Here is a 27,513-nt window from a genome sequence, read left to right as displayed (position 1 = left end):
TGAAATATGTGGAGTAGAGATGGGGCCTATTACACATGACTTCCTAGTTGTAGTGTTAGCACCTTGCAGAGCTCCTCCAGGGAACATGAATGTGTTCCTGTGGCGGGTGGAATCTCTTTTATCCCAGCTGTGTTCAAAGTCAAAGAATTTAGTAATTGTTGGCGATTTTAAAATCAATTTTCTTAATGAGAGCAACAGTAAAGTAGATTTAGGACAACTAGAAGAGTCTTTTAACCTGATGACAGTAACTCTCATTGACAATATATTTTTAGATAAGTCAAGAGTCAACGATACCAGTGTATGTCCAATTGTTAATGGCCGTTGTGAACATGATGGTCAATTGCTTACAATCATTTACATCAATCTGTGCAACAGGTCTGACCATTCTTGGAAATCTTGTAGGACAATAAATGAAAAGTCCCTTAAAAATTTCAACTGCAGCCTCCAGGAGATAGACTGGAATCCATTTTTCCATGAAACAGATGTGAATAAAAAGTATAATATGTTTTTTAACGAATGTATGTCTCACTTTGAAGCTAACTTTCCCAAAAAAATAATTTGAACTGACCAAGTAACCACTGACAAAAAAACATGGCTCCCTGCAGGAATAAAAACATCCTGCAAAACAAAAAGGACGCTACATAGTTCTCTCATGACTTGTAATGACTGAAAGAAACAGCAACACTACAAACTTGACTGTAGCCTTCTAAATAAGGTTATAAATAAATCTAAGAGTATGTGCATAAAAATTGAAATTGAGACATCAGAGAAAAAATAAAAATAATTTGGAATGTGATAAAGAGAGAAGAGGATGTCGTTATCAGGAGAAAGAAAACTGACATTCTACAGATAGGAGCGTGGAATGTCAGATCCCTTAATCGAGCAGGTAGGTTAGAAAATTTAAAAAGGGAAATGGATAGGTTAAAGTTAGATATAGTGGGAATTAGCAAAGTTTGGTGGCAGGAGGAACAAGACTTCTGGTCAGGTGAATATAGGATTATAAATACAAAATCAATTAGGGGTAATGCAGGAGTAGGTTTAATAATGAATAAAAAAATAGGAGTGTGGGTAAGCTACTACAAACAGCATAGTGAACGCCTTATTGTGGCCAAGATAGACACAAAGCCCATGGCTACTACAGTAGTACAAGTTTATATGCCAACTAGCTCTGCAGATGATGAAGAAATTGAAGAAATGCATGATGAGATAAATGAAATTATTCAGATAGTGAAGGGAGCCAAAAATTTAATAGTCATGGGTGACTGGAATTTGATAGTAGGAAAGGGAAGAGAAGGAAACGTAGTAGGTGAATTTGGATTGGAGGTAAGAAATGGAAGAGGAAGCTGCCTGGTAGAATTTTGCACAGAGCATAACTTAATCATAGCTAACACTTGGTTCAAGAATCATAAAAGAAGGTTGTATACATGGAAGAAGCCTGGGGATACTGACAGGTTTCAGATAGATTATATAATGGTAAGACAGAGATTTAGGAACCAGGTTTTAAATTGTAAGACATTTTCAGGGGCAGATGTGGACTCTGACCACAATCTATTGATTATGAACTGTAGATTAAAACTTAAGAAACAGCAAAAAGGTGGGAATTTAAGGAGATGGGACCTGGATAAACTGACTAAACCAGAGGTTATACAGAGTTTTGGGGAAAGCATAAGGGAACAATTTACAGGAATAGGGGAAAGAAATACAGTAGAAGCAGAATTGGGAGCTTTGAGGGATGAAGTAGTGAAGGCAGCAGCAGATCAAGTAGGTAAAAAGACGAGGGCTACTAGATATCCTTTGGTGACAGAAGAAATATTGAATTTAACTGATGAAAGGAGAAAATATAAAAATGCAGTAAATGAAGCAGGCAAAAAGGAATACAAACTTCTCAAAAATGAGATCGACAGAAAGTGCAAAGTGGCTAAGCAGGGATGGCTAGAGGACAAATGTAAGGATGTAGAGGCTTATCTCACTAGGGGTAAGATAGATACTGCCTACAGGAAAATTAAAGAGACCTTTGGAGAAAAGAGAGCCACTTGCATGAATATCAAGAGCTCAGATGGAAACCCAGTTCTAAGCAAAGGAATGAAAGCAGAAAGGTAGAAGGAGTATATAGAGGGTCTATACAAGGGTGATGTACTTGAGGACAATATACTGGAAATGGAAGAGAATGTAGATGAAGATGAAATGGGAGATACGATGCTGCATGAAGAGTTTGACAGAGCACGGAAAGACCTGAGTCGAAACGAGGCCCTGGGAGTAGACAACATTCCATTAGAACTACTGATGGCCTTGGGTGAGCCAGTCCTGAAAAAACTCTACCATGTGGTGAGGAAGCTGTATGACACAAGCAAAATACCCTCAGACTTTAAGAAGAAAGCAGGTGTTGACAGATGTGAAAATTTCTGAACTATCAGTTTAATAAGTCACAGCTGCAAAATACTAACATGAATTCTTTACAGACGAATGGAAAAACTGGTAGAAGCCGACCTCTGTGAAGACCAGTTTGGATTCCGTAGAAATATTGGAACATGTGAGGCAATACTGACCTTACGACTTATCTTACAAAATAGATTAAGGAAACGCAAACCTACATTTCTAGGATTTGTAGACTTAGAGAAAGCTTTTGACAATGTTGATTGGAATACTCTCTTTCAAATTCTGAAGGTGACAGGGGTAAAATACAGGGAGCGAAAGGCTATTTACAATTTGTACTGAAACTAGATGGCAGTTATAAGAGTCGAGGAACATGAAAGGGAAGCAGTGGTTGGGAAGGGAGTGAGTCAGGGTTGTAGCCTATCCCCGATGTTATTCAATCTGTATATTTAGCAAGCAGTAAAGGAAACAAAAGAGAAATTCAGAGTAGCTATTAAAATCCATGGAGAAGAAATAAAAACTTTAAGATTTGCCGATGACATTGTTATTCTGTCAGAGACAGCAAAGGACTTGAAAGAGCAGTTGAACGGAATGGACATTGTCTTGAAAGGAGGATATAAGATGAACATCAACAAAAGCAAAACAAGGATAATGGAATGTAGTTGAATTAAGTCGGCTGATGCTGAGAGAATTAGATTAGTTAATGGGACACTTAAAGTAGTACATGAGTTTTGCTATTTGAGGATCAAAACAACTGATGATGGCCGAAGTAGAGAGAATACAAAATATAAACTGGCAATGGCAAGGAAAGCATTTCTGAAGAAGAGAAATTTGTTAACATCGAGTATAGATTTAAGTGTCAGGAAGTCGTTCCTGAAAGTATTTGTATGGAGTGTAGCCATGTATGGTAGTAAAACATGGACGATAAATAGTTTGGACAAGAAGAGAATAGAAGCTTTCGAATGTGGTGCTACAGAAGAATGCTGAAGATTAGATGGTAGATCACATAACTAATGAGGAGGTATTGAATAGAATTGGGGAGAAGAGGAGTTTGTGGCACAACTTGACAAGGAGAATGGACCGGTTGGTAGGACATGTTCCGAGGCATCAAGGGATCACAAATTTAGCATTGAAGGGCAGTGTGGAGAGTAAAAATCGTAGAGGGAGACCAAGAGATGAATACACTAAGCAGATTCAGAAAGATGTGGGCTGCTGTAAGTACTGGGAGATGAAGAGGGTAGCATGGAGAGCTGCATCAAACCAGTCTCAGGACTGAAGACCACAACAACAACAACAACAAGACAGAGATTTAGGAGCCAGGTTTTAAATTGAAAGACATTTCCAGGGTCAGATGTGGACTATGACCATAATTTATTGGTTATGAATGGGGGGGGGGGGGGGGGGGGGGGGGGGGAAGGACATGTTCCTCGTCCACGGGGATCTCCTCAGCACAGATCTATGGAACGAAAAACTAATCTAATCTAGATTAAGATTGAAGAAACTGCAAAAAGGTGGGAATTAAGGAGATGGGACCTGGATAGGCTGACTAATCCAGAGGTTGTACAGAGTTTCAGGGAGAGTGTAAGGGAACAATTGACAAGAAGGCGGGAAAGAAATACAGAACAAGAAGAATGGGTAGCTTTGACGGATGAAGTAGTGAAAACAGCAGAGGATCAAGTTGGTAAAAAGGAGAAAATATAAAAATACAGTAAATTAAGCAGTCAAAAAGAAATACAAACGTCTCAAAAATGAGATCAACAGGAAGTGCAAAATGGCTAAGCAGGGGCGGCTAGAGGACAAATGTAAGGATGTAGAGGCTTATCTCACTAGGGGTAAGATAGATACTGCCTACAGGAAAATTAAAGAGACCTTTGGAGAAAAGAGAACCACTTGTAGGAATATCAAGAACTCAGATGGAAACCCAGTTCTAAGCAAAGAAGGGAAAGCAGAAAAGTAGAATGAGTCTATAGAGGATCTGTACAAGGGCAATGTACTTGAGGGCAATATTATGGAAATGGAAGAGGATTTAGATGAAGATGAAATAGGAGTCATGATACTGTATGAAGAGTTGACAGAGCACTGAAAGACCTAAGTTGAAACAAGGCCCCGGGAGTAGACAACATTCCATTTGAACTACAGACAGCCTTGGGAGAGCCAGTCCTGACAAAACTCTCCCATCTGGTGAGCAGAATGTATGAGACAGGCAAAATACCCTCGGACTTCAAGAAGAATATTATAATTCTAATCCCAAAGAAAGCAGGTGTTGACAGATGTGAAAAATACTGAACTATCAGTTTAATAAGTCATGGCTGCAAAATATTTATGCGAATTCTTTACAGACGAATGGAAAAACTGGTAGAAGCCGACCTTGGGGAAGATCAGTTTGGATTCCATAGAAATATTGGAACATGTGAGGCAATACTGACCCTACGATTTATCTTAGAAGCTGGATTAAGAAAAGGCAAACCTACATTTCTAGCATTTGTAGACTTAGAGAAAGCTTTTGACAATGCTGATTGGAATACTCTCTTTCAAATTCTGAAGGTGGCAGGGGTAAAATACAGGGAGCGAGAGGCTATTTACAATTTGTACTGAAACCAGATGGCAGTTATAAGAGTCGAGGGAGATGAAAGGGAAGCAGTGGTTGGGAAGGGAGTGAAACAGGGTTGTAGCCTATACCCAATTTTAATCAATTGGTATATTGAGCAAGCAGTAAAGGAAACAAAAGAAAAATTCAGAGTAGGTATTAAAATCCATGGAGAAGAAAAGAAAATTTGAGGTTCACCAATGACATTGTAATTCTGTCAGATACAGCAAAGGACTTGGAAGAGCAGCTGAATGGAAAGGACAGTGTCTTGAAAGAAGGATATAAGATGAACATCAACAAAAGCAAAACAAGGATAATGGAATGTATTTGAATTAAGTCGAGTGATGTTGAGGGTATTAGATTGGGAAATGAATCGCTTAACGTAGTAAAGGAGTTTTCCTATTTGGGGAGCAAAATAACTGGTGATGGTCGATTTAGAGAGGATATACAATGTAGACTGGCACTGGCAAGGAAAGTGTTTTTGAAGAAGAGAAATTTTTTAACTTCGAATGTGGATTTAATTGTAGGAAGTCGTTTCTGAAAGTATTGGACAAGAAGAGAATAGAAGCTTTTGAAATGTAGTGCTACAGAAGAATGCTGAAGATTAGGTGGGTATATCACATAACTAATGAGGAGGTATTGAATAGAATTGAGGAGAAGAGGAGTTTGTGGCACAACTTGATTAGAAGAAGGGATCAGTTGGTAGGACATGTTCTGAGCCATCAAGGGATCACCAATTTAGTATTGGAGGGCAACGTGGAGGGTAAAAATCGTAGAGGGAGACCAAGAGATGAATACACTAAGCAGATTCAGAAGGATGTAGGCTGCAGTACATACTGGGAGATGAAGCAGCTTGCACAGGACAGAGTAGCATGGAGAGCTGCATCAAACCAGTCTGAGGACTGAGGACCACAACAACAACAACAAAGAGAGAAGCTGGCAGAAAAACAGGGAACTGGACACAGACAAAAATTAAACAAGGTGAAAGTGACAATATTATAAAGAAGCCCAAAATAGTTGCTGAAATATTGAACAAACACTTTCTGTCAGAAGCACAGAAGGCAGGCTGTAAAGTATCTGTGGCTACAGCAAGCTATCTGCAATAGAACCCCACAGATATCCCTACCTCTGGTTACATTAAATGATACTGAAAGAACGATCAAGTCATTAAAAAATAACAACTCTATTAGGGTGGGCAATATTTCTAGTAAAATATTGAAATATTCTTATACATATATAAGTCCAGTCTTATCCAACATATTCAACACATCTTTGCAAGAAGGAATTAACCCTGAGAGAATAAAACAGGGCATAATGATACCTCTCTTTAGAAAAGTGTCACTAACTGTTGCCCAATTTCTCTTTTAACTATCTTCTCAAAAATTCTTGAAAAATGTGTGCACATATTTTTTGTCAACCATCTTAACATCCACAATGTCCTCAACAATAGCTGATATGGGTTTTGTGCTGGTTTTTGTACTGAACAAGCAATATTCTGCTTTAACAGTCAAGTTTTCGAAGGCGTTAACAGAAAAATGTCTCCAGTAGGTATTTTTTGTAATCTCTCGAAAGCCTTCAATTGTGTAAATCACCAGATTCTTTTGTAAAAGGCAGAATGTTATGGTCTAGGTCAGGCTGTTCCAACCGAGCTCCAGGGAGCCGGAGCACTGTGGAACGCTCACTGTGGCATATCGGAGACCACATGGAGGGGGAAAGCGAACTCCCTGCCCCTGGCCGCATGCAGCCGCAACTGATGCAATAATCCGTGTTCACTGACAGCTATGACTAGCCACAGGAGCCCTGTACCTCTATTGGAGGATACATTATTCATTGAGAGGGATGGTCATCTGCAGTGTCTTGTATGTCATAAAGAATTTAATTCTGCGAAGATGTACAATATGCAACGACATTATATACGTCTTCACGCAGTGCACTACTATCACGTAGAAGGCGTTTCACGCAGAGAACTGGTAGCCAGGCTTAAGAACGACATACCAGGAGATGTAAGTTTAAAAACGGTTTCATAATACGGAGGGTATCAAAACATGCAACACAGTTCATGTTCTGTAATGCGTTTATAATTTTCAGGTGAATGAGAGCAGAGAAAAAACTACTGAATCTGTAATTTGAGCAAGCTACAGGGTCGCTCACATCATTGCCATGAGTGGCAAGCCATTTTCGGTCGGACCACTCATAAAATCATGCATGGTAGCAGTTGCAGAATGTTTGTTTCCAAGGGAGGTGCAGGCAATGGAAGGGGTTTGCCTGTCGAAGCAAACAATTTCTCGTTGAATCCTGGACATGGCAGTGGATTTAGAGACACAGCTCAGGAAAAAGGCGGAGAACTTTGTTATATTTTCGCTAGTGCTTGACTGAAGCACCGACATATCGGACTGTGCTCAGCTTGCAGTCTTTGTGCGTGGTGTCGACATGGAGCTGCAAGTAACTGAAGAACTCTTGGTGGTGGTACCAATTGATTACACCGCAACAGGACATGACATTTTTGAAGCTGTTTGGGAATCAGTGGACAATATGAATTTGCCATGGGATAAGCTCCATTCTGTAGCAACAGACGGTGCACAACAAATGATCGGGACATCACCAAGGTTTTGCTTCTCGTTTGAAAAATAAACTCAGGGACAAATTCAGGAAAGACATTTTGACTCTTCATTATTTTATTCACCAAGAGGCACTGTGTGCTGAAACAGTAGAGCTAGGTGGCGTAATGAAAGATGTCATGAAGTGTATGAATTTTGTGTGGCATCATGGTATTAATCATCACCAATTCAAAGGATTCCTGAAAGATATGGAAGTGGAGTATGGGGATATACCTTACCACTGTACAGTTCGTTGGCTGAGTTGGTGAAAAGTTCTTGATGCTTTCTTTGCCATTTGAAATATCCCTTTTTCTCGAAATGAAAAGGGAAGAAATGTGTTGTCTGAAAGATATAAAAAGGATATCAGTCCTGGCGTTCCTAGCTGACATAACTATGCATCTGAATAATTTAAATCCATCATTGCAGGGCAAAGGGCAGGTAACCATTGACACGCACAACCAGATCAAAGCATTCATGGAAAAGTTACATTTATTTGAGAGGCAGATGAGTAATGGACATTTAACGTTCTTCAATCATCTTGCTTCTTTAAAACTACCTGAAGGTACTAGTTTCGGCAATTACCAAGCAAAGTTAAAGCAGCTCATCATGTTGTTTGAAACATGATTCCGAAACTTCACTAGTTTGGAAATGGAACTTAAGGTGTTCAGCACTCCTTTTTCAGTTTGCCCTGATGACTTGTCATCGTCACTTCAATTGGAGATTATTGATTTGCAAAATTCAACTTTGTTGAAAGAGAGGTACTACAACACGTTGGATTTGCCATGATGGTATCGTTCATTACAGCAAAAAACATTTCCCAAGCTTCACAACAATGCCGTACAGATAATGTGCATGTTTGGATCTACGTATTGTTGTGAGCACCTTTTCTCAGCAATGAAAAGAGTAAAAAGTAAGGAATGATCATTTCTTCAGGATGCAGCAATGAAGGCCATCCTCCACATTAACGCTGCGAAAACTTTGATGCCTGATATGTCCGATCTTGTAATGAAAAGAAAATGTCAAGCTACAGAGGCCCAATAAATTTAGTAAGCAATTTCTTGTAAAACAGTTATTTCTTATTTATTTCCTGAACATCATATTTCCTGGTGTCACATGTCACCATGTCCTAGCAGATAAGAGTATGAGGTTGTCGATCTAGTAAGATGCAGCTTGCACATCAAAACATTGCCTTGCCGACCCACTTGAATGGTCACAGCGAGTGACACAGATCCCTGGAGCAGGGATCACTCTGTGGCTCACAACGGAGCCAACGAGCTGGAACAGCCTGGTATAGATGGTACTATTGGTTCGTGGATTCAGTCATGCCCAAAGGACCAAAAGCAGACTGTAATGCTGAATGGCTCTTCTGGAAAATCTTCCTCATCAGAGTGCGGTACTTTAAGTTGTCGTGTGCCCCAAGGCTTGATTTTAGGTCAGCTGCTATTTCTTCCTTTCATTAATCACCTCCCTCTCCATTCTGATACAAAGAGTAATTTTACTCTTCTTGCAGATAATTCATCAATTCTCACTAATGAATTGTTTGACACTGATTTTGAACAAACTACAAACAAGATTTTCTCTGAAGTTTTAAATTGGTTTTCTGCAAATGATCTCTCACTCAATGATATGAGGTTCCATATGCCACAAGTAAATCTAGAAGAAATTAACATAAAGTGTAGAGATCAATAAATATAAAAAGTTGAAGATGCAAAATTCCTGGGTGCATACATAGAGAGCAAATGTAATTGGTCTACCCACATCCTCCATCTCTATAAAAGACTTAGCTCAGCAATATCTACACTACAAATTATTGCTTCTGTGACTGAAGTGGATACTGTTAAGGCTTCCTGCTTTGCCTCCTTTCAGTCAATAATGTCTGCGGTGACCATCAACTGCAGGAACTGCCACCTACAAAGTGCAGAGTAAACAGTTTTTGGGGACTCGTTGTTGTTTCTCTGGTTCGGTTTTATTGACTTTGGTTATGATGTGCATGTTGTGATTTTCTGTAGTGTTTGTCTTGTGTTTTATGTAATTACACAAATCTTAATAAAAGTGCCTGATTGTAATAGATTGGAGTTTTCTGTGTGCAGTCAGTCGCTATAGCCAGAAAACCCAGATTGGTAACCCCGAGTCACAAAATATGTTACATTTGCTCACTGTGTACCACTGGTTTTGTGCCAATAGACAATGTCGCAATCTCCAGTTTTTCCGGCAGTGCAGGACATTGCAACAGCGGAATGGATATTTGACTTTGAAGCGTAGTGCTTTACCCCATGTGCTACTAATACACTGGGAATGTTTGTATCTCTGGTGTTTGCTTCGACCGGCCAGACAACCCTAACCTTCACCAGCAAACCACACCAGGTGCTGTACAAACTGGCGCGGACACCTTCTACAGCATTCTACGCTCGACAGAATGCTCCTCCAGCACAAGATCGCGGAAACCCCTTGCCCACGTTTCTACCGCACAACATGGACCATGGTGCTGTCCAGTTTTGGGACCCACACACGTGGCTCCCCCCTCCTCAGAGCAGTCTGCCATTTAATGTCCCCCCCCCCCCCCTTGCCAGTCAAAGGGACATTCGTGTCAACCGCTTCTTCCCAGCAGCATTTACATTGGCACACTTTTCTGGTGTCCCATTTTTCTAGCTTTATGAGAGAACTCATTCAAGAAATAACAACAACTCTAGCGCAACCCACAGCCCTCCTGTATGCAGTCTCTATAGACTACTCTGAAGCATTCAGCAGTACCAACAGGAAGATCTTCATGCAGAAGCTAAGGAATGTACAATGTAAATCAAGCCACAGAGTAGAATAATGAATTTGACTCTAGATACAAATCATGTAGCAATATACAAGGCGTGACTGGAAAGTTTTAAGAATGGATCCGCTACTGCTTACTGGTTTGGCAGGCAGATACACGGAGGGTGAGAAATGAGTCATTGCTTTGTCCTTGAACACCCTCTGACAGGAAACTGTGTTTCCTTTATTCAGTTAGTTGTGGCAGCTTGTTGAGTGAGGGTCTGTTAGGGCTTGTTGCCAGATTCTGTCTGCACGAAAATGGATGATGTAAAAACGGAGCAACGAGGTTGTGTGAAATTTTGTTTTAAAACTGAGAAATCAGCTTCTGAGACTTATGAACAATTGAAAACAGCTTTTGGAGATAATTGTATGAGCCAATCAAATGTTTTTGTCTGGTTCAACAGATTTAAAAATGGCCTTGAATCATGTGAAGATGAACCACAATCCAGCTGTCCTTCCATCTCAAAAACGAATGAAAATGTGAAAGTTCGTGACTTAGTGCACACTGATCATAGACATACAATTATGGAGATGGATAATGAACTTAATTTAAGTTTCTGTGCAGTTCCATCAATTTTAACTTAAGATCTGAACATGCATCAAGTGTCCACAAAATTCATTCCAAAAATATTGTCAAGTGACCAGAGACAATACCGACTTGAAGTGTGCCAAGAACTGATTAATTGGACTAAAAATGACCCAGATTTGTTAAATAGGGTAATTACAGGTGATGAATATATGGGTATATGGATATGATCCTGAAACCAAAGTGCAGTCTTTGCAGTGGGACCATGACCCAAAAAAGCATAGCAAAGTCAGTCACAGGTAAAGACAATGTTGGTGATTCTTTTCGATTCTACCAGTATTATGCATCATAAATTTACCCCTGGAGGACAGATAATTAACCAGGTATACTACAAATGTTTCCTTGAGTGTTTGTGCAAAAAGGTGCAGAAGAAAAGGCCTGCATTGTGGAAAGACAGGAGTTGGGTGCTACAACATGACAATGCTCCAGCTCATCATGCCTCTTCCATCTCCATGTTTCCAAAAGTGGAGTCAGTGTTTTCAGTCAGAAGGCGATTATTTTGAAGGAGATGCATCGCAGTAGGATGTAAGTACCACCATTGTACAATTACAAGCCCATTATTAAAACTTTCCAATCACACCTCGTACGATCGTATATCAATATCGAAGGTCACAATGCAAAAAGAAGAGAGGTCCTATAAGGAGATCTGATGACTCTGCTACTCTTAAATGTAATGACAGCAGACATTGGGCACATTATAGACACAGATTAGATTAGATTAGATTAGATTTACTTTCATTCCAATTGATCCGTAGTGAGGAGGTCCTCCTGGATGTGGAACATGTCAGAAAAACAACAATACATGACAAATATTTACAACTAAAACAAATAAGCTAATGTACCATTCCACAGGTCCCAAGTGGAATGATCATCATTTTTAATGAACACTAAGAGTCATTTTACAAATACTAATGCACTGAATTTAAAATAAAAAACGTAAAAAACGTTAGCTATGGAGACCATCAGAAAGTGGCCACAAGGAAACTCAATGGAAATAAACTGCTCAAACATGAAAGTAATGAAATTCAGAGTAGGAGGAAGAATATCAAAGCAATACCACCTTATTTATGGAGGATCAACATTAGAATTCATATCAAGCACGTACAACACTGAGTGACAGCCACAAAAAAAGCAATACTTAACATCCGTAAGCTATAAAATTTATCCCTGTCAACTGCAATAACGCTATTCAAGCTCAATGTTATGCCAGCTGGCACACATGGAATTCAATGGTATGGACCTATAAGGTGGTGAAAAAATTCAAGAAATGAGAGACTGTTAAAGCCAAATTCCTAAAAAGAGCTCTGTCAGCCTAAAAACACATAAGAATAATAGTGCAGGAACCTTTCTTCATACAAGATAATAGACAATGCTTCAATCTTTCAGAGGCATAAGCATACAAAATCATCCTCAAGGAGAGACAGAACAAAGCCAGAGAGGTACTGAAAGAAATAACGGAAGCAGAAGCAATGACTTCAGATATTTGGAAAGATCAAAATTCCAACCCCATCACTTGTATACATATTTTGCTACCTGTGGTTTCCACAGGAAGACATGTCAGAAGGTATCATATCAAGATGCTAAGGACTGTATCTGTAAATTATGTAGCATGCCATTCCCCTAATACTATTTAGTGAGGTGTTAAAGCAGACCTGAACCACAAAGTATATTAACAAAAGACTGGTGGAAGCACAACTCAGATCTAACCATATGTAAATATTCAAACAATTGTAACTCCAGGTTGGAATATCAACAATATAAGGCTACTTAGTGTTCAGATGACATGTTAAATTGCAGATATGCACAATGAAAAATGCTTACACATCAGCTTTTGGCAAAAACCTTTGTCAGGAAAGGAAACATACACATATCCATTGACACAAGCAAGCACACCTCACATACATGACTGCCATCTCCAGCAGCTCAGACCAGAATGCAACAATCATGTAGAGTGGAAGTATCAGTCTGGATGGGGTGGGGAAGAGGAATGGGAAGGGATAGCTGGGTACAGACAGGGGGGAAGACTAGGCTCCCAACAGGCACAGTGCTGGGAGGCTGTGGGACAGGGAGGTGGGGAAGGGGAAATGGGTGGCAACAGGGATCAAAACAGGAGAGGAGTGGAAAAGAATAAAGATGGGCATGTGAACTGGCAGAGAGTGGTACACAAACACAGTGGGAGATGAAAATAGGGAGGAGGTGATAGGATGGAGGGGATGGAAACCATTTGGTGTAGGGTGTAGGGAGAGTAGGTCACTGCAGCTTGAGGTCAGGATAATTTCAGGAATGGAGAATGTGTTTGAAAGGTAACTCCCACCTGTGCAGTACAGCTGGTGGTGGAGGGGAGATCCAGATGTCTCAAGCAGTGGAAAAGCCATTGAAAAAAAAAGATATTTTCAGCTGCATGTTGTCTACTTTGCTCTTGGCTACAGTTTGGTGGTGGGTATTCATCCTGGTGGACAGCTGTTTAGTAGTCATGCCAATGCTTGCATCAGAGCTGGTAGATGACATGGCTGTTTTCACAGGTGACCTGGCCTCTGATGGGGTAAGATAAGCCTGTGACATGACTGGAATAGGAAGTGCTGGGTGGATGGCATTGGGAGTGTCACAGTGATGGACTGGGATGCTGTGAAGATTGGATGGGCAACAGAGCACCACCTTTGATTGGGAGGGATGGTAATCCCTCATTTCAGGGAATGACGATAGTTAGTAAAACTTCTGCTAAAGCACGTGGTATATTTATTCCAATGCAGGGCGGTATTCGGTGATGAAGGTAGCACTTCTTTGTATCCTCTTCTTGGGGGTAGTGGGAGGATTGGTTGTGTGAGAGGAAATGGCACAGGAGATCTGTTTGCAGACTAGGTCTGGGGGATATTGCCTGTCTGTGAAGACCATGATGAGAACCTCAGCATACTGGACAAAGGAATTCTTGTCACTGCAGATACACCATTCCTCAGTGGTCAGACCATATGTAAGGGTCTTTTTGGTGCTGGCTGGCGGCTTTAGTGTTGACAAAGGTATGGATGGAAGAGAAGGAGGTCAATGTCCAGGAAGGTGGTACTACTTTGAGGAAGACCATTTGAAGCAGATGGAAGATAATGTATTGAGGTAGGGCATCTTTGCCCTAAATTCAGATCATGAAGACATCATCAACAGACAAAGGTTGGCATTTTGAGGGGCTTGGAGGTTATACTCCATATGATCCATAAACAGGTTGTCATAGGTGGGTGCCATGCATGTGTCCATGGCTGTGACACAGATTTGTTTGTATACCTTCCCTTCAAAGGAGAAGTAGTTGTGTACAATGAGTGAAACACGTACATTACCATTATTTGCACAGCAATTCTGATGGTGTAATCAGATTTGCAATATCTTTATTAGTTTAAAGTTTAGTATCAGACTGTAAATTATACAAGTAACTCCCAACAACGAATTTCCAAAATATAAATGCTTCATCCGATTTTGTCGATCACCATGTATTTAAAAAGCTAAACCTAAATTGGTATGAATTACAGGCATATAACTTGAATAATACATGAGTTATTGGAGGTCAAAGTGGCCGATTACTATTGATCGCATCCGACCTTAAGTACTCCACAGTTACACGAAAAAATGGTAGCAGCACGCTTATAAATGCACTTATTCATCTATGTCTTTGTTTATATCTGATATATACTAGTCATGAAGAAATTGGTTGAATATTGACTGTGTTATAGAAAGCACAGAGAAGGCTACTGGCCTACCTTTTGTTCTATTTCTTTGATATATGTTTGTGTATCTAATAATGTGTGTTAGAGTGTGCTTTTTGGTCCAGCCGTAGGAATATTTATATAATGTCAAGTTATTTAAATGTAAATCCAGTACTTCAAATTTGTTTCATTATGTCTCTGTGGGTGTGTTGGCATGAAGACATGGCGCAAGCACTCTAGCCAATCACAGCGCTCTTGAATGGGGAGACTGGATGGAAGCGAGTTCGGGTGAAGAGTGCTGGGAGTATGGGACAGTTGCACAGTAAATGGGAAGTGCTGGACACGATGAATGCAAAGTCATGGCAAAGGCTTGGAGTGTGGAGCGGTTTGCGCATGGTAGCAAGAGATAGAGATACTTCAGAGTGCCGACTTGTGAATGTGTGAGATTTCTGTGGCTTCTGCAGTGAAGTGATAGTGTGCATTTAGAAGTGAATATCTCACGAGCTATGTTGTTGTTCATAACTAATTACGTGAAGTAGGAATCTATTGTCTCCCTGTTATTCAACTTATATTTTATTTAATTGCTGGACCATCGACACCAATAAGTGTTTTGCAGAAATATACCACATTCTCAAAAGTACTTCTACTATCGTACTCATCATTTAATGTTGTTAAGATAGTATCTGCAGATTTTATTTAATTGCAATCTTTCATTTATAAGTTTATATGTTACTTTCATAATTCGCGATTGCCGAGTGATAGAAGCCTTCGACCATTCAATTTATGTGTGTATTCTTATCGTGTACTGTAGACTCAGCAGTATTTGGCCTGTAATATGGCAACTACATATCCCAGCCCCTAGACAATGAAACCAGCCAAAACTTTTAATATTACAACTCTGAGTCGGAGGGTACGTAGTTGAGGGCCGCCTCATTCCACCACACCTCATCATTTCAATTTATTATTTGAAAGCCCGCAAGGCCATTTGAAAAGGTAGTGTTTAAGAACATGGGCATGGTGGATGTATAGGGAGGTGAAGTCAACAATGAAAAGTAGGTATTCAGGAGGTAAAGGAATAGAGACAGTAGAGACTTGGTGAAGGAAGTGGTTGGTATCTTTGATGGGGAAGGCTAGATGTCTGAGGTGTCAACAAGGGCAGAAATTCTTTCAGCTGGGGCACAATAACCAAATACAATGGAAAGTTGAGAGTGGTTGGCTTTGAGGATTTTGGATAGCAAGTAGAGTGTGGGTGTATGGGGTGTCATAGGCGTGAAGACGGAAATGATTTCAGGGAGGATGGTCCGGGAAGGGTCTAAGGCTTTAAGAGAGGGTTGGAGGTTATGGTGGACTTCTGGGTTGGGAGTGCTCCGGAAGAGTTTATGTGCATAGCAGTCAGATAACTGACAGGGGCCTTCTGCCAGGTAGTCTGCACATAGGGTGACTAGGTCTGGATTTGTTTTGAGGTTGTGCATGACTGTCTTTTCTTCTGCTAAAAGAATGGGTTCTGAGGAAGGGACCTGGGGAAGGATGGTGAGGCCAATTTGGAGGCAAGGAATTCCTGAAAGGTGACCAAGGGGTAGTTAGTTGGGAGAGGGGGAGAATCATGGTTCAATGGTGGTATGGACCAAGAGAGTGAGAGTTCAATGTTGGGAATAGATTGGCTTTGGTTGGAGGGACTGGTGACAAAGAAGTCTTTTCATTGCAGGAATCAGGAGAAGAAAAGTGGGTCTTATACAAGTCCACCTTGGTTAAGTTTTAGTGTAGTGTTAAAGGTGAGGCCTTTGGATGATACTGAAACTTCAGTGGAGCTGTAGGTTATGTTGGAAAGTTAAAACCTTGTTACAGGAATGTTTTGGCTTTGGATTTGGTAGAATGTTAATAGAGCTTTTTGGAGGATGTGGCAAGTTGAAAAGGTCAGCTAGGCAAGGTCTAGGTGGTACGATGTGTTGATGAGGAGGAACACTGTAGGTGGTTTAGGGACTGAATAGTGGTTCCCCCAGACAGCAGTAGGATGTTAGAAGGTTGGATAACTTATGGAGGTAGTGTCTAGAATGCTCCTCCAGGCCGAAGATAGCAAGAAATTCAATTTAAGAGGTGCACTGTATGTAGCAGGGATTGCACAAGAGCAATATTTTTCAGAGGGAGCAGAGCTGGTTCTGGAATTCCTGTGCCCTGGAGATGTGTTTTTGCAGCAACATGTTTGCAAAAGCCAGGGACTAGTGGAACCTGAAAAGGTGAAGGTCACTGTGAAAGGAGGGGTGGGATCCAGAGAAAGGAATTTTCTTTGATAGGTTTTTGGGGCACTCCATGATTTAGGCAGCATTTCAGAATCAGAATGTGGGACTAGGTTTTAGGTAGAGAAAGGGATAATTTTCTGAACTGGTGCAGGAAGATGGAGTAGGGTCCATTGTGGCAGGGATGGCATAGATGGAATGGGAATGGATTGGAAATAAGCAAATGAAAGTTTTAGATGGTTGTGGGGTGCGCTGAAAAAGATGTATAGAAACACACTGGTTATTAAGCCCCCACTGAGAGGATTTTGGCCCTCATTGACACCTCAAACCAAATGCCCATAATCTAGCCTCCACATCAAAGATATCACCCACTTCTTTGACTGAATCTCTACCATCTCCATACCTTTACTTCCTGAATCCCTTCTCATCACCGTTGATGCCACTTGCCTATACACCAGCATCCCTCATTCACAAGGTCTTACAGTTATTGATACTTCTACCTTTCCCAACATCCTTCTGACTCCCAACCCCTACCTCACTCCTCATACACATTAGTAACTTTATCCTAACACACAGCTCCTTCTCCTTTGAAGGGAAGGCATACAAACAAATCTTTGTCACAACCATGGGCACCTGCACAGCACCCTCTTATGGCAACCTGTTTATGGGCGATACAGGGGAGACCTTCCTAGTCTCCCAAAACATCAAACACTGGCGTGGGTCATGTTCAATGATAATATCTTCATGATCTGTACTCAGGGCCAAGACACCCTACCTTCATCCGCCAAACCCTCAATACCTTATCTCTCATCTGATTAACCTGTTCTACTCAACCCAGCATGTCACCTTCCTCTCTGATGGCTCCATCTAAACCTATGTTCACATTAAAACCACCAACCACCAACAGTACTTGCGTCTGACCAGCTGTCATCCTGTCCACACTAAAAAAATCCTTTCCATATGCCCTGACCACTGAGAGGTGGCGTATCTGCAGTGACAAGTATTTCCTTGTCCAGTATGCTGAGGTTTTCATCACAGTCTTCACAGACTGGCACTATCCCCCCGACCCAGTCTGCAAACAGATCTCCAGTGCCTTTTCCCCTTGCATTACCAATCCTCCCTCCTCCCCCAAGAACCAGCTACAAAGGAGTGCTCCCTTTCTCACCTAATACCACCCTGGATTGGAGTAAATGAACCACTTCGTTTGCCAGGACTTTAATTACCTATCATCATGCTCTGAAATAAGAAACAGCCTCCCACTCCTTGCCTCAGCAGCCAGAGACTGTGGTCATGTGTGTGTGTGTGAATTACATTTGCATGTGTGTGTGTGTGTGTGTGTGTGTGTGTGTGTGTGTGTGTGTGTGTGTGTGTGTGTGATTTGGATGAAGGTCTTTTCAGCCGAATGCTTACATGTTTGACTGTCTTTCTGTTGTCCCTATGTGTAACTCAACATCTCCACTATATCTATCCTTTACATAATATTGTCTTTATGCCATCATGGATTTTACAATGTTCGATATGTCACATTTGTTTATGTTGAGATTCAATTGCCACTCTCTGCACAAATGTCAGTCTTCTAAAGGGCCACCTGTCTTTCACTGAAATTTTTGAGCTATGTGTCTTCTCTATATAAAGCTGCATCATCTACTAAAACCCTCATGAAAATTCCAGTGTTATCTGCTGGATGGTTTATACATATTGTGGAAAGTAATGGTCCTGTAACACTCCCTTGGAGCACATCCAGAGTTACATTTTTCTACTATTTTATGGGCGTTGTTGATGAGCAGACTGAGTTGGGTCTTTTACGATCTTTGTTTCGGGACCCATGTTGATTCCTACAGAAGAGATTTCTGGTCTCCAGAAATGTCATAATATGTGAACATAAAAAGTGTACCAAAATTCTACAACAGACTGACATCAGAGATATAGACCTGTAGTTTAGTGCACCTGTTCGATGATCCTCCCAACAAATGGACCTTTAGTTTTCTCCAATCATTAGAATCACTTCACACCTTCAGAGATCTGTGGACACTGCTGCCAGAAGAGGGACAATTTATTTTACAAATTCTATTTAGAATTGAAAGGGTATCCTGTCAGGTCCAGTAGCCTTCCCTCTGATGAGCAGTTTCAGTTACTTTTGTATCTTGTGATGATGTTCTCTGTTTTATTTCTTCGTTGATTATCCTTGATGTCAATGTACTGGTTGAAGAAATAGGGGGTGGAACAGTGGTACTGTCTACTGTAAATGATGTAGCTGACAGGTGCACATTTGCATTTTGCAGTACTTTACTTTCACTGTTCACAACCCCCCCCCCCCCCCCCAATAATACACAGTTATATGGCCAGTGCACTATTGTATAACTTTCGATAAATCTCATTAAAAGGTTACAGGTGAATATCCACATACTGCTACAATAGTTTACTGTTGAAAATCTATGAACAATAACCCTAACCACACAGTTCACAGTTTTTCAAATAAATTGAACAGACACTGTCATTGCTTTAACACATGGACTATTGGTGTAACACTTATTTCACTCTTAAGTTGATGCATTGTTGTCGTTCTAAACAACACACATTCCTTGTCTGAAACTCGGCCATGGACTGACTATCTTGGGACCAAAAATCAGGCCCTTATATATCCTCACAATAATAGCTGCTGAAACTACACATTTTTCAGAGTTTAATTTACAGAAATTACAATTAAAACTTAACTCATTAAACTAACTGAATACATCAAAAAATTGGTTCTTTTTAACAGTTTCTTCTACTACAAGGGTTAAGCTGAATTATTTGTTTAAATGATGAAATTAACAGATATCATTATTCAAAAAATACCTCTGACAAAACTGTTAATTACTTTGGAATAAATGTGGGGCTGTTTTTGCTAACATGTTTTCAAATAGAGCCAAATAAATCCTTTAAGAATACTATTAGTTGTTCCTCCAAATGTTTATAATTAGTACAGAATTTATATTTTGTTTATATATCAACAATAGAATTTAAGTTAGGAAACAATTACTGATTTAACCCTATAACAAAAGATACTAACTAGGAATAGTCAAAATAAATTAGAAAATCGATTACATACATAAAACTAATCACAAAATTAGATCTGGTGATATATTCTTTAAAACTGAGAGCCAACCTTACTCTTTTATGGAAATGCAGATTATACTCGCCTGTGTTAATGGTAAACACATTTACAGAGGCAGATGGCAAAACAAGAGGGGAAGTTAAACTACCCCAACTTGGTTTGTCCCTATCTGTTGGTCAGTTATTTTGATATCAGCATCTGTTGGTCATACAATGATTTACAGGAGATATTACAGTGCAATCTTACTCAGTGAAACAGTTTTGGAAAAAGACATTTAATCTTTTGGCCTTTTCTGTGTCATCCTTTGTTTCATTGCTGTTATGAAGACAGAGTGTTTGAATAGATGGCTTTGATCCATTTAATGATGTAGCATATGACCAAAACTTCTTAGCGTTTTCTGTCAAATCAGTAGCGAGAATTTTATTTTTGAATTCACTGAATGCTTCATGCATAGCCCTACATATGCTAATTTTAAGTTTATTTAGATTTTTTTGTCTCTGAGGCTTTGGCTACATTTAAATTTGCAGTGAAGCTCTTTTTTCATTTGTAGCAGGTTTGTCAAAACACCGTGGGTTCTTTTTCCATCCCTCATAATTTTGCTTACCACATACCTGTCTAAAGTATATTGTATGATGCTCTCAAACCTTGTCTATTGGTGATCAACATCGACAATACTGGAGATGTAATTTTTGTGTTCACCAATTAATTAATCAGACATATGTCTCTAGTCACTCTTGCTAAACAGAAAGATCTTCCTAGCATTCTTTGTATTTTTATTTACAACTGCATTCAGTGATGCTGTAATGGGCTTATGGTCACTGGTTCCTTGTTCTTTGTTAACCAAGTCAAAAACATTCGATCTCTTTGTCACCAGCAGATCTAACATATTTTCATAAGTTGGTTCTCTGATTAAATGCTCAAGGCAATTTTTGGATTCACATACTCTGTCCCTGCCATGCATCCTAATTACTCAAATCTCCCATTCTACACCTTGTAAGCAAGGATCTCCACCTAAAATTATAACATAACCATTTGTGTGAAATATTCTCCAGGTTTCCCCTCCAATGTTCCACCACTATCACTGCTGTGCCAGGGGGTCTGTAAAAGCATTTGATGGGCATGTTTGATCCACTTGAAAAACTTACCTTCACCCTGATAATTTTGCATTCTGAATATCTACTAATCTCACTAAATATTATGTGCTTTTGTTGTTGCTGTTAACAAGCCACCACCACTGGTGTTGAACCTATCTTTGTAATATACATTCCAGTCAGAGTTTGGAATTTCATTGCTACTGACATCTGGTTTCATCCAGATTTCTGTCCCATTATTATGAGATCATTATTATCATTTATAAGCAAGACTAGTTTCTGGACCATTCCATAGATGCTCTTCCATTAACTAACACTATATTAATATTTTCTTACCTTCTCATCCTGTCTGGTAAGTCTCCCCTGACCTAGGGTTCCGAGTGACTTTCCTTAAACCTCTCCAGTCATTTTTCTTCATCCTCTTTCTTCCCCTTCAACTCTTTTGCCATAAGAAGGAGCCACTGGCTCCAAAAGCTTGTAAAATTTAAATCCTGATTTTTTATCTATACATTTAAATTATTTTCTTTCCCTGATAGACTGTGACTAATGCTATGCTGTCTTGACACAGGACACATCTTTCTAGGACTTGGAAGGGATTTCTCTATTGTATAAAAATAGAGTGGTCAAGAAATCTGTATCCAAGATGGTCACAGGGGGGCAGTCACAGAGCCGAGCGGATGCTCCTGTAACTGTAGCAGTTTCTCTAATACACAATAATTTAATTCAGTCTCTGTTCTTCATATACTTATATTGTACATTATCACAGAACATTTTGAAAATGTGAACAACTATGAAACGTGTCAGGTAAGGCCTGAACATACCTTTGCATTGCCGACATTGGATGCAATGTGTAATGGTGTATTCCCTTTGTTGTCCTTAGTGGTGGGATTTGCTCCTGCTCGCAGCAAGATCTCTACTTCATCCTGTGCAGAGTCACATTTTGGACTGTGCTGTACAAGCATTGCAAGTGGTGTCTCTCCATGCACATTTCTTTCATCTACAAATACCAGCTTCCTTGACACAATTTACTCTATAAACTGACGTCTGTTTCTGCTACATGTGGTTGCAAAGTGTAGAATGGTGTTGCCCTGGTTATCACTACCTCAGGTTGAAGGCCAGATATCAAAAAGATAGTCAATGTCTGTGGTGCTCCCAACTTGAGATGCACGATGTATGATTCTCTGCAATTTTTAGCACTGGCTGTCAAATCAGCTCCTGCACAAACCAGTAACTGGGTAACCTGCAACAAATGCAGTATTTTCACATTACTGTATTTTCATTTTTATTTAATGACTGTTTTTTTATGATATACTTATTACAAGGATCATTCTGTAACTTAACAGACAAACAGCTGTAGAGCAAAAATAATTTATTAACTCAATACAATTCATTATTTATTTTTCCACTCAGTACCCTCCAACTTCTATGCACTTGTCCCAGGTTCTTGCATATCTTCTTATCCTAGGTATTGCCACAATGTTGAAGCAGTTTTGTACATTTTTCTTTATTTCTTCATTTCCAATGAACTTAATGCCACAGAAAGCTACTTTCACTGGAGCAAACACAAAAATCAAAATGAGCAAGAACAGGGTAGTAAGGAGGGAGAGGTACTCACTCAAAATTCACTTTTGTAATAGTTTCCAACATCTGCAGGGCCGTCAGAGATCAAGCAATGTCCCGAAGAAAAAGTACATCCTTCTTCTGTCATCCCAGACATTTCCTCTTTATTGCAACTGATTGTGACTTTGTTCTCAACCACTCCTGAGCAGTACAGGTTGTTGATAGTGTGTTGCTCCTCCAAAAATCACAGGAAATCAGACCATGGGCACTCCAAACAATGGATAACATGGTATTACCAGCCAATGGTCAGATTTTGAAGTTCTTACCTATGGGTGTTTGACAGTGCTTCCACTGGATGCTTTGATACTTCAACTTTGGCTCAAAATGATTTATTTATTCAGATTTCATCACAAGTTAGCCACCTATTGAAATCATTTTTGAGTTCAAAGCAAATGTGAAATCTCTGTTCTTTGTAATGAATAATAAGTTTTCTGGGAACACACCTGCCACAAGCCTTCAGATAGTTCATTTGTTTTGATAGAGGGGATATGTTGTGCTGACACTCAATGTTTTTCAGCAATTTGCTCAGCTGAAGTCATCGGTCTAATTTGATGACTGAATCAATAGGTCATTTTGCTATCAGATGCCCAGGCTGCCAATCACCACAAATGTTTCAATTCCCTGCATTAGTTATTGTCTTCACTATTTCTGTTCATGTGTTTAATTATTTAATGACCCTCATATCTGAAACCTTTCTTCAGGCATAGAACAATGAAGATTATTACCTTCATATGAAACATAATTTTCTGGCTACAGATATTCAGGCACAAAAATAAATAGTGACTCATGTGCCAGGTAGCCGGTTAATTTAAAGATTTGTACCTTCGTTGTAGTCACTGTATGCATAAGATCAGCTTAAAGTGAATACCAGGACATATTTTCTCATGGAAAACATTGGTTTAGTTTTTGATACAAACATACCATATTTGAGCTTGGTTGATGTGTTTTGGTCACAGGCAGTGCTCAGTTTGAGTGCATGCACTCAGTGATGTAGCATGTGGGCGTGGCTCCATGTAGTGCTATGGGGGGGGGGGGGGGGGGGGGGGGGGGGAGGGGGATGTCAGTGGGCCACAGGAGCAGCATCGCTGACCAGCCCCAGTAGCAGGGTGAGCCCTGTGGAATTATCATATCAAAACTGGTGGACATGACGTAAGTTCCATGCTAATGTGCACAATGGCTGGTTTTTATTTTTTGCATCTGTGCATCTACAGCATAAACTGTGACAGATGCAAAGAAAGATGAGACTTCAAATTAAAGAGGAGGTCAACACAATTACACTAGTATGCACATTTAATTTGCAATTAATGTATGTTAGAAGATACAGCACCAAGAATTACACTAGTATGCACATTTAATTTGCAATTAATGTATGTTAGAAGATACAGCACCAAGAATTGCCTATAAAATTAGAAATGATATTAATTCTGTAAGTAAGGAAAAACACATAGAAATATCATCCATAGACATAAGTAAGACAGATGAGGCACAAAGGTTAACTATAATATGAATTTACCGTTCACCCAGTGGTGATATAGATACTTTCACTGCAAAACTAATCCAGATTCTAGACATGGCTTCGAATCCTAAAGGGAAGGTTCTCATTTGTGGAGACTTAAATATAAACACACAAAACCCAGATAGATTCTGTAACTCATTCTTGAATATATTGTGCTGTTATCCTCATCAACAATTGATCACATCATCACAGACATAGATAAAGAAAGTTGTGAAATTATTGTAGATAACCTTGGCCTTTCTGATCACTCCTGTCAAATCCTAAAATTAAACATAAATATAGACAATACAACTAAAACATACACATACAGAAGGGTTTTCTCCAAACCAAACAGATCAGAATTTGCCAAGCAAATAAACAGTATAACTTGGGAAGAAGTGCATGCTGAAACTAGTGTAAATAAGAAATTTTCTAAATTCATGTCACTATTTAAACTCAGATTTGATGAAGCATTCCCAAAGGTGCAAACTGCAGTACACTCACACAAAAGAAATACCTGGGTGACCAAAGGAATAAGGAAATCCTCTGCAACACTCAAACAACTGAACAGATTAAAAAACTACCATAGTGATCCTGGTTTCCTAAACTACTACCACACATACAAAAGAATATACAGAAGAGTATTATGAGATGCAAAAAGAGCCCACAATGACAGTATTATAGAAAAGGCAGAAAATAAAATTAAAGCAGCCTGGACTGTTACCAAACAGGAAACAAACAGTAATAAATTAAAAACAGTAAACATTCAAATTAAACATAATGGTGCTATTATATATAACCCAAATACACTAGCAAATACTGTAAATGAGTACTTCAGCAGTGTTGCTACCAAGCTACAGCAAAAGTTTGGCAAAAAACAGCCTGAACAAAAATTGAACTATATGGCTAACTCAATGTTACTGTTACCGACTTCTACCGAAGAAGTAAGGATGGTTGTGAAGAATCTAAAGAATAAAACATCAGCAGGTTTAGATGAAGTGCCAGTGTGCTTACTGAAGGACTGCATTGACAGCATACAACATCCTTTGGCACACATCACAAATGAATCTTTCACTGCAGGCTGCTTCCCAGAATACTTAAAATGTGCAAAAGTCCTGCCTCTATTTAAGAACGGCGATCCAGAAAATATAGAAAACTATAGGCCCATCTCATTACTTTCATCCTTTTCCAAGGTAATAGAAAATATAATGAAAAAGAGACTAATGGATTTCCTAAACAGGAACAACCTACTGTGTAAAGAACAGTTTGGTTTCAGGCCAGGAAGAAGCACAGGTTCAGCGGTAGCTCACTTCACAAATTTTGTCTTAGAAGCACTTGACGAAGGTGAACATGTAACAGGCATATTTCTTGACCTTAGCAAAGCATTTGACATGGTAGACCACAAAATACTACTAAACAAAATGGAGGCACTAGGAATAAGGGGAGCAGTAAATAACTGGTTTCAATCATACTTGGAAAATAGGGTACAGTGTGTAGAGATCTCACAAGCGAAGTTCAGCAGATTGACAAAACACATTTCCAAACCAGAACATATTAACATAGGAGTCCCTCAGGGAAGTGTGTTAGGGCCAATAATCTTCCTAATATATATCAATGATTTTCCCCAGAGTGTCAAATACGGGAAATCAATACTATTTGCAGACGATAGCAGCATCCTTATCAGTGATGAGTCACCAGACAAATTGAGAGACAAAGCTGAAGAAACTCTCAATCATGTATGCTAGTGGGTAGTAAGCAATAAATTAACCCTCAATATCAAAAAAACAAACAGTATTAATTTCCACATAAATAAAAAACATAATAGCATAGGCCTAAAAGTTAAAGATGAACTTATAGATTGTGTCACAAACACAAAATTCCTAGGAATGCATGTTGACTCACAGCTTAACTGGACTGACCATATTGCAGCACTAGAAAAGAAAATTGCTACTGCTTGCTATGCACTCCCGATAATTATGTCAGTATGTAATAGTTCATGTGCTAAGACTACATACTTTGCATATGTGCATTCATAATTAGTTATGGCATAACCTTCTGCGGTACAAATGTGCAGAACATACAAGCAATTTTCAAGCTGCAAAAGAGGGCTGTACGAATAATAACAAAAAGCAGCAAGCGAGCTCACTGTACTGATTTATTCAAAACCATGGGAATCTTGACAGTACCATGTTTATTTATTTATTTATTTTTATTTTATTTATTTATTATTTGTCCCGTAGATCAAATCAGTACAATGGCTTGTACAACTGATATGGGATAAGTCAATACAAATATACAGTTTACAGGAGTCTAAAATAGTAAACAAGAGTATAGAAGAAAGATTATTTTACATTACCTACCAAATTATGTTACTTAAAGTTACAGCTTTACAGAGAATTGTTACATGATGTGACAAGACTGACTTAACAACATTCAGCTTTGATACATTATCATGCACTAAGACAATTTTGATTCCAAATATTCCTGGATGGTATAAAAGCATTCTTTTATTAAAAGAGATTTCACTGCCTGTTTGAATTTATTTATTTCTTGGATTTCTTGTATAAAAGTTGGAAGATGATTATATAATTTTATTCCCATGCACTTGACACCATCACTGTACAGTTTTGTTGAGTGGGGAAGTATTCTTAGAGAGGTTTTTGATCTTGTGTCATAATCGTGGTAGTCCATATTTTTGCTAATTTTGTTGATACTTTTTTTGGTAAAGAATAATAATTCTAGTATATATTGGCATGGGAGGGGCAAAATATATAGTTTCTTAAATAATGGTTTACTGGTGTCTCTCTGTTTTTTGAACATAATTGTTCTGACTATCTTCTTTTGCAGTTTGAATATCTTAATTGATTCAGAATTTTGGCCCCAGAAGATGATTCCGTAGTTAAGTACAGAGTGAAAGAGTGCATGGTACATTGTGGTTAGGGTACTTGTGTTAGTGACGTTCCTTATTGATCTAATCATGAAGCATACTCTACTAAGTTTTGTGCTGGTAACGTCAATGTGCCTTTTCCATGTGAGCGTATCAGTAATAGTGACCCCCAAAAATGTTATTTCATTTACAAGTTTAACATAATTTTTTTCCAGTGATATAGTTGGTAGTAATGGATTTCTGTTTTGGGCAGTGTGAAAGGTTATTCCAATTGTCTTTTTTGCATTAATCAGCAGCCTGTTACTTTGAAGCCATCGACTTATTTGATCTGTGGTTCTGTCTATATTAGATTGGAGAATTTGTTCGGGCGCAGATATGAGTATAGAGGTGTCGTCAGCAAATAAAAGGGTTTTTGTGTTTGGTAGGCTGTGAGGAAGGTCATTTATGTAAAGTAAGAA

At 39.2% G+C, this 27,513-nt stretch overlaps 1 protein-coding gene across 1 annotated transcript in view; it reads right to left on the bottom strand.

Moving 5' to 3' along the window:
- LOC124598276 (serine/threonine-protein phosphatase 6 regulatory ankyrin repeat subunit C-like) overlaps positions 1 to 27,513 on the bottom strand; it is a 100,192-nt gene that overhangs the window by 53,243 nt on the left and 19,436 nt on the right. Inside the window, exons 3-4 of the mRNA XM_047135990.1 lie at positions 22,096 to 22,293; positions 21,875 to 21,976 (exon numbers count right to left, since the gene is read on the bottom strand). Coding sequence (XP_046991946.1) covers positions 21,875 to 21,976; positions 22,096 to 22,293 — 300 coding nt within the window. The remainder of the gene's footprint in view (positions 1 to 21,874; positions 21,977 to 22,095; positions 22,294 to 27,513) is intronic.

The sequence above is a fragment of the Schistocerca americana genome, chromosome 1 (assembly GCF_021461395.2).
Source record: "Schistocerca americana isolate TAMUIC-IGC-003095 chromosome 1, iqSchAmer2.1, whole genome shotgun sequence".
Taxonomy (NCBI): Eukaryota; Metazoa; Arthropoda; class Insecta; order Orthoptera; family Acrididae; genus Schistocerca; species Schistocerca americana.
The sequence above is the reverse complement of the archived record's forward strand: the minus strand, read 5'-3'. Positions and strand labels throughout refer to the sequence as shown.